Source organism: Rutidosis leptorrhynchoides, chromosome 7, assembly GCF_046630445.1.
Source record: "Rutidosis leptorrhynchoides isolate AG116_Rl617_1_P2 chromosome 7, CSIRO_AGI_Rlap_v1, whole genome shotgun sequence".
Classification (NCBI taxonomy): domain Eukaryota; kingdom Viridiplantae; phylum Streptophyta; class Magnoliopsida; order Asterales; family Asteraceae; genus Rutidosis; species Rutidosis leptorrhynchoides.
Window position 1 is genome coordinate 52,936,345 of NC_092339.1, and position 16,929 is coordinate 52,953,273.

General features: G+C 31.9%; 1 protein-coding gene across 10 annotated transcripts; it reads right to left on the reverse strand.

The window, feature by feature from the left end:
- Positions 1-10,497: 10,497 nt before the first annotated feature.
- On the reverse strand, positions 10,498-13,832 carry LOC139858228 (uncharacterized). Of its 10 annotated transcripts, none has more exons than XM_071847087.1 (6): positions 13,685-13,832; positions 13,268-13,492; positions 12,316-12,534; positions 11,977-12,113; positions 11,709-11,779; positions 10,498-10,695 (listed from the first exon to the last, which is right to left on the reverse strand). In XM_071847087.1, the coding sequence occupies exons 2-6, from the start codon at positions 13,325-13,327 to the stop codon at positions 10,643-10,645; spliced, it is 540 nt and encodes a 179-aa protein (XP_071703188.1). In that variant the 5' UTR covers positions 13,328-13,492; positions 13,685-13,832; the 3' UTR covers positions 10,498-10,642. The 10 variants fall into 10 exon arrangements, 8 of the variants coding, with proteins under 8 accessions (XP_071703188.1, XP_071703187.1, XP_071703186.1 ...); XM_071847086.1 differs by having other exon boundaries at positions 13,649-13,832; XM_071847085.1 differs by having other exon boundaries at positions 13,268-13,465; positions 13,539-13,832.
- Between the last annotated feature and the right edge of the window lie 3,097 nt (positions 13,833-16,929).

Genomic DNA, 16,929 nt, shown 5'->3' on the forward strand with positions numbered 1-16,929 from the left:
ACAAGCTATATTTTAACTTCAAAACTGTGTTAGAACATCAAATGTATGTTGACGATTACAATATGTGTTCAAAACCTTCGAAAATGTCTGAAGACACTTCGAATGATGAGCAATCGAGATGATGATCCAACCACATGTTACCCACAGTTATGTACCCAAAAAACTCTTGAAACCAAAGTAAAAGTTTAAACAACGTATCCGCGTAAGATTCTTTGGCATTTATTAGCAAAAATAACTTTGCGACTCCTATTCAAAGTAGCCAGTTTTGTCACAGCTCCAGCAAGTCAACTTCGACTTTTCAGTCAGACTAACCTTATTATAACCTTGAGATATACACCATCGTTAGCAGGGAACCTTTTACATTCCACCACATTATTAGCAGATGTACCAACAACTTCATTACCCTTTGACTTTAGCCTCTCCAAAAAGTCATTATAATTATTCATTGAAACCCCATCATTTACTCATTCGCATCTTGTAATGAGAATTGCCATACGAATCATTGGGAATTAGCAATCAGTATTTTGAAATCTCGCAGCATGTCTACGCCAACAGTTATTTATGTATATATAACGTCTATCTTCTGGACTTAATTTGAATGTAAAGTTTCTGAAAAACACTCCGAACTACAAATTGGTTCTCCGAAAATGAAAAAAATGCTGATGAAGCAGCAAAAACTATAAACGACTTTAAACGGTAAAAGCTGGATAATAATGATGAAGTGTGCTGGCAAAGCGCAGAAAAATAGAAGTTTTGGAACTGGAAAACGGATTGAGCAAAGTAGGAAGGAGGCTGTGGACAAATTACAAAGACTGAACCTGACTTCAAAGGATCCAAATGATTCAGTACCTGCTGAAGTCATTAACGAATACCTTGCTCCTGACTCTAAACCCCTGCGGACAATATTCTTCATCATCCTCTGATATTAGAAATTCTAAAATATCATCATATCTTTCATTATAAATATCCTCCATATTTTTGAAGATATTTTCTTAATTTTTCTTATTTGAAATCATTTACCTCTTCGCGCTATCTGTATTACATCATAAAAGAAACTATTTTAGTTTCTAAATTCTGAAACATTCAAGTTTAAAATAGGAATATTTTAAAGTAGTGTTGGGAACTGAAGCATGAATTAGTATAATATAATGACACTTGATCAATGTGATTATATTACAGTAAGTCATGCTGAGTTTCTAAATGGAACGTGATGATTCACAGATCATAACATCATCATGTGCCATGTTATACGACTCTTGTATTCTATTTAACCTCTAAAATATCAAGAAAATATTTTTTGATGATTCGGCCTTTTCCAAGGTATTCTAGTAATTTGACAAGTCAAGATCGTGCCATCACAATTTCCTTCCTAGAACATTAACAATGTTCATTCCGAAATTCATATCGTGAATTCTGGACCATTACAAGCGGTGCTTAATCGCAAGAAGAAGAAACGAAAGGACAAAACTTCGAAATAGAAATTGGGGTATAAATTGCAGCAAATAAAAGAGAGCATTAACTGTGAATGATAATGATTATAGAAGACAGAAGCAGAGACTTTGAAATATAAGGGAACATATAAAGCCCAACGACAAACCAGAAGTTATAAACCATATATATCGATGCATATAGCAATATAAAGACACGGGAGAACTAGAAACACTATAAACCCAAGAGTATAGTAGAAGTAAATAGATTCTTCCGGTGGTAGATGAAAAAGAAGAATGACCGATATGAAAGTTAGAAGTATATCGAGAATCAGAACTGGATGGAGCATATTGATGAATACTTTAAAATATGAGTTGAGGGGGAAAGAATAGAAGGTGATGAAACATGACTAGGAACTTAGAAATCAACAGATTTAACTCACACAATGGCGGAATAAGTGAATCAAACCCTCTAATGAATAGGTTAAGTTTTTTTTTTTTGGTTAATTTAGTCAAACCACAACTAAATCAAGTGTGATTAGATCAACACCTAGAGCTATTATTCACCACTTGGGTGATTTGGACTGAGAGAGAATCGGAGGAGCTCACTAGATCTGAGTGTGTGTAACAAATGAGAGGCTTAACCTAAAATGAAGAACATAAGACTTTATATACCCCTGCTGTTGACTCACCCATATGATTCATTCATCACACGTACGAGTTGGCTTCATCAGCCGTACGGGTGATCACTCACTCGTGTCTTCTCATTTAGGTTGTAATTGTGACTTAGCTCAGCATCAACCGTGCGTATGAGCCTGTCAGCCGTACTAGTGAGGCTTCACTCGTACGTCTGACTAAGTCTAACATAGTTAAACATCTAAATCTCGTTCCTGCAGTTCCTGTCACCACATACAAATATGGATAGGATAATAACGAGCAATCATGGTGGCCTGTAAACTGTTGTACCTGCAATGGACGTGGGTAGATGTCTAGGGACTTGCATAAAATGCATCAACAGAAGATGTGAGTTGCAAGGAAATGAAGGAGGTGAATTTATAAGAAAATCTCCGACAGAACAATTAAAATGGACGATCGCATTTAAAGCGGATCCTAATTCCCTTGATTATCGGAGAGTCAAATCTTATTAAGAAGATTTTCTTCAAATCCCTTGAAATCCGGGAATCAATCATATCTACGTCAAATGATAAGATGAATCTACACTTACTCATTTCACTCTTCTATGTTAGCTTCATTCGTACTCTTCATATAAATGGATTTTTTATTCAAATTATTCGCTGATGATAAAACTCTAATTTTCTGCCCGTATGCATCATGAAAACATACTTATTATCATTCATGACCTTTCCACTCAAATTTCGGGACGAAATTTCTTTAACGGGTAGGTACTGTGACAACCCAGAAATTTCCAACCAAATTTAAACTTTAATCTTTATATGTTTCCGACACGATAAGCAATATTTGTTAAGTTAAATTTTAAGAATTTTAAACTATGTTCATACATTCATTCAACCTCGACCAAGTTCCAACGATTCACGAACCATTAAACGAATATGATTATATATGTATATGTGTATATATATTATAACTTGAAACGTAAACAAAATATTAGATTAAATACTTTATATGATTGTATCTGTTTCAAAATATTTATCAATGGAATTAGAAGATAAGATCAAATGATTGAATTATCAGATATATTGAATTATGATTACAAGTCTCTGTTGAAAGGCCCACGTTGATTTGAGAAATCTTTCCATTTTAACAATATTCGGAAAATGGTAAAGTGATTTATAAATAAGAACAAATTGTCAATCATTGAGAACTAGACAAAGGATAGTGGAAGATTGAATCTCATAAAGACTCGATTGGTCTATTTAGTTTCAAACGTACAAAAACATTTTCAGTTTAAAAAGAACTTTATTATTAAAACGTATATAACTTTTATAAATATCTAGAACCACTTTTATAAAGATAACGATATTTATATTTTATTTTATTAAATATATATAACGATTTAAATTAATATTATATATATTTATACGCGTATTATACGTACATAGTTTTATACTTTTACTATACTTAAACTTTACCTTTACTTTATTTTTACTTTACTTTAACTTTAATAATTCACTTTAATAGTTCATACTTTAATAATTTACTTTAATAATTCATACTTTAATAATTCACTTTAATAATTCATACTTTAATAATTCACTTTAATAATTCATACTTTAATAATTCACTTTAATAATTCATACTTTAATAATTCACTTTAATAATTCAAAAATATATTATAAATAGAATTCAATAGGTTTCATTATTTCATAGAAACTTGAAAATATTTTTCTCTAAACTCTCTCAATCGATTTACATATATATATTTACTCCGTATTATTTCAAGATATTATTAGTATACATAAAATATTACGACGGAGTGCTGTCCGAGTGATTTCGAAATTGTTTTTCGAGTAGGATAGGATTAAGGAAATTATGGGTTATAGCTATGGAGGTGATTGAGTATGGTTCATGGGTATGCTCGTGAGGTCAATATAGTGTTTATCATTTCCGTTGCGTCTACGTACCTTTCCTGCAATATTGAATCTCAATATTGATACGTGAGTACTCATAATTTAACTTTTACATACTAATAGTGTATCCCTGACTAGTGCTCGAGTATTTAGGATTATGCATGCTTGTACTTTTGATATTGCCCTTAGACAGGTTAGGTTGAATCTTGAATTAGTTACACTTGCGGTTGAGATAAGGTATAAGATATGCATGTCCTTGGAAAGCTAGCGAAAAATTAAGAACTTTTCCTTTAGATATCGAATGGTTTCGATGAACGGATTAGAAGTTATAATCAATTGAATTTTCGATATTTTTATTAAAAATGATTATTATTATCGTCGTTTTTATCGTCATTCTAGTTTTATCTTATTATTATCATTATTATTATCTTTTTCAATAAAAGGGATTTATCATTAAAAATTGTTATTTTTTTTTATTATTACTATCGTTATTATCGTTAAAGTTATAATTAGTATTATTATTATTATCCAATTATTATTATTATTATTATTATTATTATTATTATTATTATTATTATTATTATTATTATTATTATTATTATCATTATTATTATTATTATTATTATTATTATTATTATTATTATTATTATCATTATTAATATTAATATATATATATATATATATCATTATTTAAAAATGGTTATTGTTATTGTTATTATTATTATTACTATATTATCATTAAGATAATTATTAGTATTATCGTTAATAATGTTATAGTAACTATCATTATTAATATTAGTGTAATTAAAACAAATATTTGTAACACTTAATATTTTGATTACTATTATTATCATTATTATGAACACGATATAAAAGACGATTAAAAGCTATTAAACGAAACGACTAGAAAATAATGAGTAAGAGTATCATGATGAAATTAAAATATTATAAGATATTGATTTAGATAAAATTATAGTTCTTATTATTTTTATCATTACTATTATTATTAAAAGTATCGTTAGTATTAAAACTATCATTTTAACAAAAATTATCATTTTAATAGAAATGTCATTGTTACTATAAAATATCATTATTATTATTATTTTAAATAGAATTATTATTTTAAAGATAATATTAAAAATTATCGTAAATATTAAAGTTATCATAATTAGAATTATCGTTTTATCATAATGTCATCTTAGTAATTATAAATATTGATATTTTTATAATAATAATTATTATTACAAAATAATACAATTTTTACTTACTATCATTATAGATATTATTTTATCAAATAAATATGTGATACAAACATATTTTACTACGTGTAATAACTTACTTTAATAATACCTATCATATTATCTTTATGATATTAAATTAACCCTATAAATTTTATTACTTAATATATATAAAAGTATATTTTATTATATAAATTTAATATAAAATTTTATTTATTAATAAATAAATTATATTATTTACTCTAATAAATCTTTTAAAAGTATTTAAAAATATAAAATGACGATATTTAAACTATATATTAATCATGTATAGATTTTTGGAAATTATTTTGAGTCAAATTTACTTTTGTTGACTTTTGCATATTAGTCTCGAGCATTAGGATTGTGGTACACTATGACTTGACCTAATTTGTTAGACAAATATTGACCAACACATAAATATATATAATTAATTTAGGTTGGTGAATCCGAGGCCAACCTTGCACTTGTTCAATGACGTTATATGTATTTTTACTACGAAATACAGTATGGTGAGTTTCATTTGCCTTTTTACCCTTTATATTTTTGGGACTGAGAATACATGCGCTTTTATAAATGTTTGACGAAATAGACACAAGTAATTGAAACTACATTCTATGGTTGAATTATCGAAATCGAATATGCCCTTTTTTATTAAAGTTTGGTAATCTAAGAATTAGGGAACAGCCACCCTAATTGACGCGAATCCTAAAGATAGATCTATTGGGCCTAACAAACTCCATCCAAAGTACCGGATGCTTTAGTACTTCGAAATTTATATCATGTCCGAAGGAGGATCCCGGAATGATAGGGGATATTCTTATATGTATCTAGTTAATGTCGGTTACCAGGTGTTCACCATATGAATGATTATTTTTGTCTCTATGCATGGGACGTATATTTATGAGAACTGAAAATGAAATTCTTGTGGTCTATTAAAATGATGGAAATAAATGATTATGATAAACTAATGAACTCACCAACCTTTTGGTTGACACTTTAAAGCATGTTTATTCTCAGGTATTAAAGAAATCTTCCGCTGTGCATTTACTCATTTTAAATATATTACCTGGAGTCTTTCATAGTATATTTCGAAGAACGTTGCATTCGAGTCATTGAGTTCATCAAAGATTATTATTAAATTAATTTATAGTTGGATAGTGGATATTATGAAATGGTATGCATGTCTGTCAATTTTCGATGTAAAGAAAGTTTGTCTTTTAAAAACGAATGCAATGTTTGTAAAATGTATCATATAGAGGTCAAATACCCCGCAATGTAATCAACTATTGTGAATCGTTTATAATGTATATGAACGGGTCCTTTCATAATTGATGCTACAGATAGATTCTAGAACTTATGTATGAACAAATCAAGCTTACTTCAATCCATAACAACTTTCAGTTTACATATAGGCTTTAGGCTTTGTTCCATAGTTACAGTTCTAAAAGAAAGGGAATTCTGAAAGAAAGAAGTAAACATAATCAAAATTTTAACAAGAGAGGAAAAAAAAGTGAAATGATTACCGTGCTTAATTTTACTTCTTACACTTTCTTCTAAATCGAAAAGATCGAAGTTGTGACGTCGTCCCACCGAGTTCGATTCCTATGGCTACATATTAACCTACAATTTCATCTATGCCATGAAATACCACCCATGACACTTTTCTCACATCGCGTTGGGGGTAAAGGGGAAGGGAGTTTTACCGTCCATGCCTCATATGAAATTAGTGCGGGTTTCCTCTTGGACACGCATGTGATCCCAACTAACTGCTGATGTCCAAAAAAAAAAATTTCAAAAAGGTCCACTTCTTTTTTTTAGCCTGGGTATGCAACTTTTTTTTTTAGCTGACTAACCCCAGGGCAACTAAGCGCTTTACGAGCAGCCCGGAGTCATTGTAGGCGAACCTCCGTGGCCATGAAGAAGAATAACTTTGTGAATGGCAGGAATCGAACATTTGACCCCCACATTGAAAGGTTACCATGTCACCACCACCCTCATGGCTAGATCCACTTACTTCTCTTATATCCCTTTTCACTTCATTTATTTTCAAGAAGACAAAAGGTTGATAGCTACTCTTTAACCCTACTTAATATTCACATGTTAATGGAAATGAACATGAGAGGATTATTGTCGTGTATTTTTATTCAACCAATGATTTTAACCACCCAACCCTTTCGCATCCCCACCTCCCCGTTCACACCAACCATCGCAAATGAAATCAAAGAGAGCGAGTGGATTCGTGTTGAAAGAAAACGGAAAACAATTCCAACTGGAAAAAAAGGAAGGATAGCATTACGGAACTTGTTAGAAGGTTTGGTGGATATAACCAATCCACCACTCCATGGCTGTTGCAATCAAAACACCATCCATACGCAACATTTCCAAACAACATACCACTTCCTCAAAAACCCCTCGAAAATCAAAAACGAATAACTTTAATCATGTTCATCAACCATCTGGAACAAAAAACGACTATGACCTCAGGATCTTCTTCAAAAGGTATGGGTCAGTTAGTGACATCTTTGTTCCACCAAACAAACTTCTCAAGAACGGAAAGAAATTCGGCTTCGTTAGATTTGAAGGTCTCATTGATGTGGATTACCTTCTGAAGAGGTTCGATACCATTTACATGAATGGTAATTTGCTTAAGGCATATCGTGCACACTATAGAAAGAAAGCAAATCCAATAAACCGCCGGCCAATAACAGAAATGAAGAGCCTACACCTATTAGTCGAAAAAGAAACGACCAAAAGAAAATTAAGATTCAGAGGCAATAGCTCGATTCATGATGCGGCTTTCAAAAACTCCAGCAATTGTTGAGACAGGGTCGACACTCCAAATAGAAAAGCAAGCGAAAAGAAGATATGGATTCAGAAAGCACATCCACAAGAAAACTTTCGAGTGGTCATTCTCAAGGACGATGAATCAAGTCTTAATACTCTAAGCAAGCCATTATAAGTGAGGTAAATAAACTTGAATTCCTCGAACACTTCCTTCATTTGTGTGCAGCTGAAAATTTGAATAATATAGAAATCAAATGTTTGGGAGGCATGGATATCATGATTATCTTCGAATCCGTTGAGCAAGCCAACGAAGTTATTAGTTCAAACAATCATTACAGTTCACAATTGGCTAAAGAATATTCGTATGTGGGATTATATCCAAAAACCACCGAGTAGTGTGTCTTACGAAGCTTTTTGTGGCAATTGTAATCGGGTTCCATCAACATTCGAAACTTTGGTGTGGCAAGCGCTAGAATGGACATGTGCATTTCTAATTTGGTGAAACCATAATCAAAAAGTTTTTTCAAATTCGTGTTGGAATACTCCGATGGTGTTAATGGAAATACAACTAAAAGCGTTCGAATGGATTTCTAATCGGCTCAAGAACCGGAAGTTGGATTGGCTCAAGTGGATTTCGGATCCATGGTCTTGTCTAGTTTAATTTTGGGATCAGTTGGATTTGTTGCTAACTCTGCAACATAATTGTTTTACTATTACTCTTATATGTCGTGTTTTAGTAGTTAGTTTACATCTATATACTGAGATCGTGTAAATGGGTTTGGGCCCCCCTTATGGGGCCCTTTTCATGTGTATGAAATTCCAGCCTTTCGAAAGAAGAAAAAAAAAAGAATTATTTGGTAGTAGAGTATTAGTTTATATATAAACAAACAAATCATTAATAGACAGACGATATAAAGTGCAGTTTGTTATAGGAGTAATAAATGGTAGAGGAATATTCATTTGAGTCCATAAATTAAGTTGAGATCTAAGGGATCAATGAGAGCGCGACATGTGTCGTGAAAATCACATGTGATTGAAAAAAAAATTCAAAAATTTTATTTCAAAAAAAAAAATTTTAATTTTTTTTTTTTTTAAAATTTTAAAATTTTTTTTTTTTTTTTACAATCACATGTGATTAAATTGTACAATCATACAGGCCTAGATCGTTTGTACAGACAGACTTTTTGGGTGCTAAGATCCAAAGTCGAGAGGGAAACAGCCCAGATCGTACGCTAAGGTCCCTAAGCAATCACTTAGTGGAAAAGGAAGTGATCGAGCGATGACAACCAGGAGGTGGGCTTGGAAGCAGCCATAAAAGAAGACAGCAACAATCTAGCTCCTCGTACTACTTCTCTCAGTAAATACCATTCTCTTAGTTAGGTAGTAAGTAGATAGACGGATTAGTACTTTTACCCAGGGGTAGCCTTCCTTGTCGCCAAAGAAGAATGAGAATTGATAAAGTTTTCTTGGGGTTTTTCGCTTCAATAGCAGAAGCAAAGAGAAGTTCTCCTATCAGCTTAAAAAGGGCTTCCTCAGGTCGACCTTTCTTTAGGTTAAGTGGCGTGTAGTTAATCTCGCTAATATCTCAGATCGGGGGACAACTCTGTCTCCGCTTCTGCTCGTGCACTCGTTAAAGCAAACTCATGGCCTAGTTGGTGATAGCCAACTCTATTATCGAAAAAATAAGGAAAGGGGCGACGATTTGGCACCAGATATCCGGAGGTGTGGAAAGAGCAGCTGTGAGAAGCGGAAAAACCATCAAAAAACGACGATTGTTCGTGGAGGTTTCCACAGAAAGACCCCTTGGTTCTGGCAAACGGATCACAATTACAGGTACCTGGGAGCATACCGATGGAATGAACGAAATACGAACAGTTAACATAATATGGTCATAAAGGATAGAAGCTGGAGACTGGCCTATATTCCTACTAATGTGATCCCCATTACTTCAAATATGTTCTACACTACGATATATTGCTCTGATTCACAATTCTCTTTTTTGAAGCAGATAGTTCACAGTTCTTGTTTTGTTCCTCGGTTGAAAAGAGATATCTTGAGCAATCGGAGAAGCACTTTGATAAACAGATTTGATCTTGACCGACTCAATTAAGGTATTAGTCTTTGTTCTATTAGACAACAAAGATCGCATTTTTTTCACTTCGTTCAAATAAACTGTTCAGAGATGCAGATGAAGCATCATCTTCTGCGGGGCCTTCCGGGCCTTCGAATCCCGGGGCGCTTGTGACCCCAAATACTAGCTTGGAGACATCCCTCCGGGCTAGAATTGGATTTTTCATGCATAATCACATGTGTTTGGGTTTACAAGCACATGTAATTGACATGCATAATCACATATGATTTTAAAAAAAAAATTTGGAAAAAAATTTTGAAAAAATAAATTCGAAAAAAAAATATTTCGAAAAAAAAATTTAAAAAAAAAAAATTTTCGAATTTTTTTTTTTTCAATCACATGTGAATTTCGCGCCACATGTCGCGTTCTCATTGGTCCCTTTATTTTCAAGCAAATTTATAGATGCAATTGATTACAACTCATAAATGGTAATTCAGATACAGGGAATTGTTGAGGAAGTTGCAAACTTGATTCTTCTGGATTTCCCCTACATTAATTAAGAATGTTCTCAAGTACTTCTAAACAAGCAGTCATGATTCTTGGATCTGGAAATGCAGACATGCAAAGAGATCACACAGTGATTTATATATACATTCTTGGCTCACCAAGTACCTGGAAATTGGAGCATGCAAATTTTATTTTTTTTAACTTCAAGAATTTTATAAAAACACAGGGACACTTTAGCAAGGAACTAGAGCACCCCAAAATTAATTACTTTCTGATATGAACTTTGGGAAGGATACAAGGTTGCAAAAAACAGTAATCAGGAAGTAATCAGTCGGGATCTTGGAGGGAGTATTCAACAAATCAGAGATTAACCGGATGTTGACTAAGTACGAATTTGACCGATTTTGACCGATTAATCTACTTTGACCAATTAATCTCCCATTTTGGTGACCAATTAACAGTGGCGAATCTGGGATCAAATTACAATGGGGTCCTATGAACTTTTTGTAGTACTTTGTAATTTTTTTTTTCAAAATATGACTATCTACTTCAAAATACCACTAATTTCAAAAAATATATGAGGTCCTATTTTTAAATTTAGCGATGTTATGCAAAATTTGAATAGTAACTAAAAATAAGAAATTAAAAAATAGTGGGGTCCTTTGACCCCACCCCCATATATGTAAACTCGCCAATGCCAATTAAATGCTACTTTGACTGATTAATACCTGTTGACGAGGGTTGACCAATTTTTTGACCAATTTTGATTATTTGGATCAGTCCTCTAAAAAAAGGACTATTTTCCGATTAATCAGCAATTAAATCTCATTTTTACAACACCGGAAGGATGTGAAATGAGAAGTGGCATTGGATATTGCTCGAGCACCTTATTTCTTTAAGTATTATTATCTTTTTTGTATCTTGTATATATTGAAAAATATAACATTTATAATGGTCCATTTTAATGTCTCGAACAGTGACATAAGATATTGAGACGACACTGATAATTAGAAGCAATAGCAGTGTGTAATTATTAAGCTTAATTATGTAAATCTTACTACACTATAAATATACTTGCTATAAACATGTCACAAAAGGATAAAGAGATTACAAAGATTCAGGCAAACGTATCGGTGTCCAATTTCGCTGAGAAAAGTCTCCTCTGATTGGATCTCGTGAATGCTATCCTCATAACCGTTAGTATAACCAATCATCAGTTGTCAATTAATGTAGCATAATTTATCTGTTTGATAAAACAATTCTTTGATTTGATTTGGACATAATGAACTCAGAACAATCATATAGTCAACATGTTTAGCGATGTACGTTTATCAGATCAAAATAATAGCATATTATATATTGTATGCTTTCATGAGTACCTCATTGCCCATGTTGACAAGAACTTCGTTGAGAGATTCGTGTAAAGGTCATTTCTAGTAGTGTATGCCATATAAGAATCTAACTTTTCCTTTATCTTTCGTTTTGTCAACGATACACGGGCTTCATCCGCATTCTCCTGAAATTCATATATTAACTTGTTAAGTATGTTGAAACATTTGATTCTTGAATTTTACCTATATATGTATGTATGGTTTCAGACCATAAAATAACTGATGACATACAAATTTAGATACGGAAAGGATACAAATTAAACTACGTTAATGTTAATTTAGTATTAAAGGAACACCAAAACAAGAACTATTTCATTATAACCAAACCTGCAATTTTAATGCTTTCTCAAGTTCTTGTAATACCACATCCATCGATGGGCGTCCTTGTCGATCTTCTAGCAGATATGCAATTCGTGAAAACTTTTTCATGGAGTTGGTGTCCATATATTCCTTCAAAATAGGATCAATTATCTGATTTAATGTTTCCTCTCTATAGAAGCTCTGGGCCAGTTGAGGTATTATGGTCATGTAAATCGATCTCCATTCCTACATACTAGTTGAGGTGAGTAGTCAAGATAGTTACTTTGAGGTGATAATAATGAATATCTTATTCAATTAATTTTTCTAAATATCGAATCAATCCGGAACATTATTGATGGATAGGTCCTACATTATTAATGAACATTAGTTGAGGTGAGTAGTTAAGATAGTTACTTTGTTTGAAAAAACAGTTATCAACCCAACCCATATAGACCCGTTTGACCCGTTTATATATATGACCTATTAGACCCATTACCTGTTTCGACTCAAACCCGTTTCGACCCGCTACCCAGCCCGACTTGTTTACCAGTTATAGTCCTACTACACAACCACATCAAAAGAAAAACTTTTAACACAAAACTAAAGCATTGACCATAAATCGAAGACTAACATAACACTACCAAATGCACCAAACCATAAAACAAATACATTAACCATAAACTGAAGACTATAAACTGAAGACTATAAACTGAAGACTAGCACTACCCAAACATACATTTCTCAAACCTAAGTAGCTAGTACATGCACATAATTAATACACATTGCAATTAATCACCAAGTTGTACCACTTACACATGACTATTTCTTTTATAAAATAATAAATGAGATTAAGACTACCATATAGATATATAGCTGGACATAAAAAGGTAACTAATCTAGAAATCACAGCTTCTTAATACATGAATTAAAATTTCTCTAGTTATAAAAGTGGGGAAGGATATGAAATTAGAGTACGTACACTTGATCTGTTCACTATTACCACTGAAATTGGCATTTGATATTGCCCAAGCAGCTTCATCCTTTATGTTAAATTCAGCTGTCTCAATTAGATTCACCAGAGGGGCAATTAACCCATCTTTCATTACAGTCCGATCATAAATAACAATGGGGCCTAATAATCACCGGCCACTTATGTTTCAAGAATCCCACCTTGAATCTAGCAATAAATATCATCATCATTTATCTGAAATAAAAGGGTTTACAGTTAAGATATGTATCGAACTTTGGACCTTTTTACTATTGTGAGTATGGAACTATCACACAATCTATTTATGTAATCAGTATGCGAAAAGGCAATTGGCTTGTTGCAGATGTGTGTCTAGTTGATCTAAGTAATGACCTTCAGTTGTTTAAAATAGGAAACATCACACGAAACTTGAATATTAGTGATTTAGTTCCGCTTCCAACAAATGTGTTTCAACAATCTTAACTGCTTTCTCACATATCACATTCATTGATGATTCATTGATGTCTTGAGTCTGCAAATTCTCAATTTTTTCAAACATTCTGCAATTAACATCGCGAATTTCGTATCCAATCACGCAAGCAAGGAGTTTTATAGCATACAAATTTATAAACGTACAAATTTAATTGATTGCTGAAGCAGATTCAGGTTTAAAGGAAAGAGGGCCAATTAGCCCTGCGTGACATTGATTTGCACAATAAAAGAAATCAGGATTCATTGATCACCAATTGAGAAGATAGCTGGTGATTGAGAGGGATGATTGGTTTTAAGTTATAAACTGAATGAAATCCTTAAACTGGAGCAGGGGAAAGAGAAAGTCGCGATGCTGATGATTAAAATTATATTTTTTAAAAATTTGTTTGTAATATTTTAATCTTAAGCTGCTTGGATGTGGCGTAGTGAAATCGGAGAATAAAATCGATCTTAGGAGAGCAAGGTGAAATTGTTATCGAGTGATCATTGAGGTTGGGAAAGACAAGAGAGTTAGGGTTCTTAATCGATTTTGGGTTAAATTTAATTAATGTCTCGAATTTCTTGGAAAGCCTTTTTGGACGATCCGCTGCTAATTCTGTTACTATACTAACCAGGGGATTATATTTTCCCTACTTCTTCCACCTAAATTATCTTAACTTATTACACAAAATTTTTAAAACTTTTTATTATAATTTAGGGTTAAAGCTATATACTTTCATTTTTATCCCAATATAGATTATATACCCCGAAAAATACCAATGTATGCTATATATACTTTCATAAAGTGTACTAATATGAACGAACAAAACTTATTAACCGGATAAACAACTAAACGATGACGTGACATCCTACATGAAGAATGACGTTGGTGATACATCGGAACAAAACTGAAATTATATAGGCTACATCGGAACAAAACTAAAAGTATATAGCCTACATCGGAACAAAACTGAAATTATAGGACCTATTTGTAGCCATATAAAATGCAATAAAAATGTTAAATAATTAACTTTACTGGTTCAACAGGTAACTTGTTAAATTTGTGTACATCGATACAACTTTTAAGAGTATATAACCAACATTGGTATTTTTTGGGGTATATAGCTTATATTGGAACAAAAATGAAAGTATATGGCCTATATATGACTTTAATCCTATAATTTATTAATTAATGTTTTGAAAAAAAAGCATGAAACTATGATAGAACAAGTAAAACTAATTGTGAAAATATCATTTCTCCTTACAGAGTATTTTATAATCTTTTTTTTTTTTCATCTTAGACTTGAAATTTATATTCTTTTGGAATATAAAACTATAATCAATTAAATTAAGATTTGATTAGATTATTATCCTCGACATTATATGAGTAATGAGTTTATGTACATGTATTTTAAATTATTATCCTGTTTATATAGGATTTTCTGATATTAATATGATAGAAAGCTTCTTCAGTGATCACTTGAGATTCCTCGGTAACACAAAAAACTAGTTTCCTTACCATACATCCATGATTTTTTTTAAATAGTATTTTTTAACCTTCTTGCGAAAATAGAAAAATCGTTTTTTTTTTTACAAAAATGGTAAAATCGAAGTTTGGAACTTCGGTTTTGCCAAATCCGAAGTTTCAAACTTCGGTTTTCACTACTACATTTCTGCTCATTTAGATCCCTTCATTCAGACGTGTTCACTATATAACACGTCTAATTTATCACACGGAACACGTCTAATTAAGGTTTATACCAAAAAAAAACACGGAACACGTCTAATTAATATTCGCAACACGTCTAATTAGATATATGCAACACGTCTAAATAAGTTTAACACCTCTATTTGGTAACCACGTCTAATTACTTTTACCGGGAACACCTCTAATTGACAACACGTCTAACAAATATTCCAAAGAACACGTCTAATTAATAACACGTCTAATTATGTATACCAGGAACAGGTCTGAATGAAACAACAACACGTCTAATTGGCAACACGTCTTATTAGATTTGTCGGGAACACGTCTAAATGCCTAACACGTCTAATAAGTTTCAAAACACAAGTCTAATTAGTTTGTAACAAACGCCTTTAACTGTAACACGTCTAAATAATTTAACGGGATATATAAGTTAACGATCTCCGTGGACTCAACCTAACCCTTACAGTTCTGTTAATATTAGTCTACTGAAATTACCGAACACGTCTAATTAAACAAACAATCCTATATATGTAACGGGTTATTTAGGGTTCCATATTTAACGGGTTATTAAACAAACACATCTAATTAATAGGAACTTAGTTAGTTACAAAAGAGTTAGGAAATAATTTGATAATTAGGAATGGATTTTGATAAGTATATATATAATATAATTATAATAATATAAAATTTTATATACCTTAAATAAATAAGATTATTATTAAACTTATAAATAATATAAAATATAAAAAATCTTTTCAGAAATATAAATACACACGTTTTTTAGTTTTTTGTTTCGGCTTGTTCTTGTTTGCTTGTTTAGCTTCGTCGCAGGATTATAATAGTTGGTTCGTACGTAAAGTGGTCTGATTCAAAGATAACAATGGAGACTTCAAAATCATCAGAGGAAATTCAATATTTCTTTTTCTTTATATCTTACGTCGTTTGTTATGAAAGTTTGTATAAATCTGATGAACGTTAATAATATCACATGATTCACACATGTTTGAATCAGGTTTATGACACATGTTTGATTCAATCTATAGCACAACAATTTGACTATATAACACACCATGATTCACACGATTACCCAACACGATTGTAGACATGTAGTGCAGACCTGGAGCAGACCATGATTCACACGATTACCCAACAATTACCCAACACGATTGTAGACATGTAGTGCAGACCCGGAGCAGAACTGGACATACAAACGACACACAACCATCTCACTGTTTTAACACACCATGATTGACACGATTACACAACACGATTCTAAACATCATACAACACTATATTAACAACATATAAATTTTATTAACATCATATAAACACGTTAATATATAACATATAAACCCTTATTATGCAATGAAAGAAAGTTATACTATATAGTAACAATAGGCAAACACAACCTGATAGTAGTAGCAGAACCAACCGGGTCAGCTTAAACAAAACCTGGATAACAACTCAACGCTATGTTTGGTGAAGTAATAACAAC

Coding starts and splice junctions, on each gene's coding strand:
- LOC139858228 (XM_071847087.1), bottom strand. CDS start 13,327: ATGAAGCTGCTTGGGCAATATCAAATGCCAATTTCAGTGGTAATAGTG. Junction 12,114..12,315: donor AGAAAGCATTAAAATTGCAG/GTTTGGTTATAA, acceptor TATGAATTTCAG/GAGAATGCGGATGAAGCCCG. Junction 11,780..11,976: donor TTGTCAACATGGGCAATGAG/GTACTCATGAAA, acceptor TTATGAGGATAG/CATTCACGAGATCCAATCAG.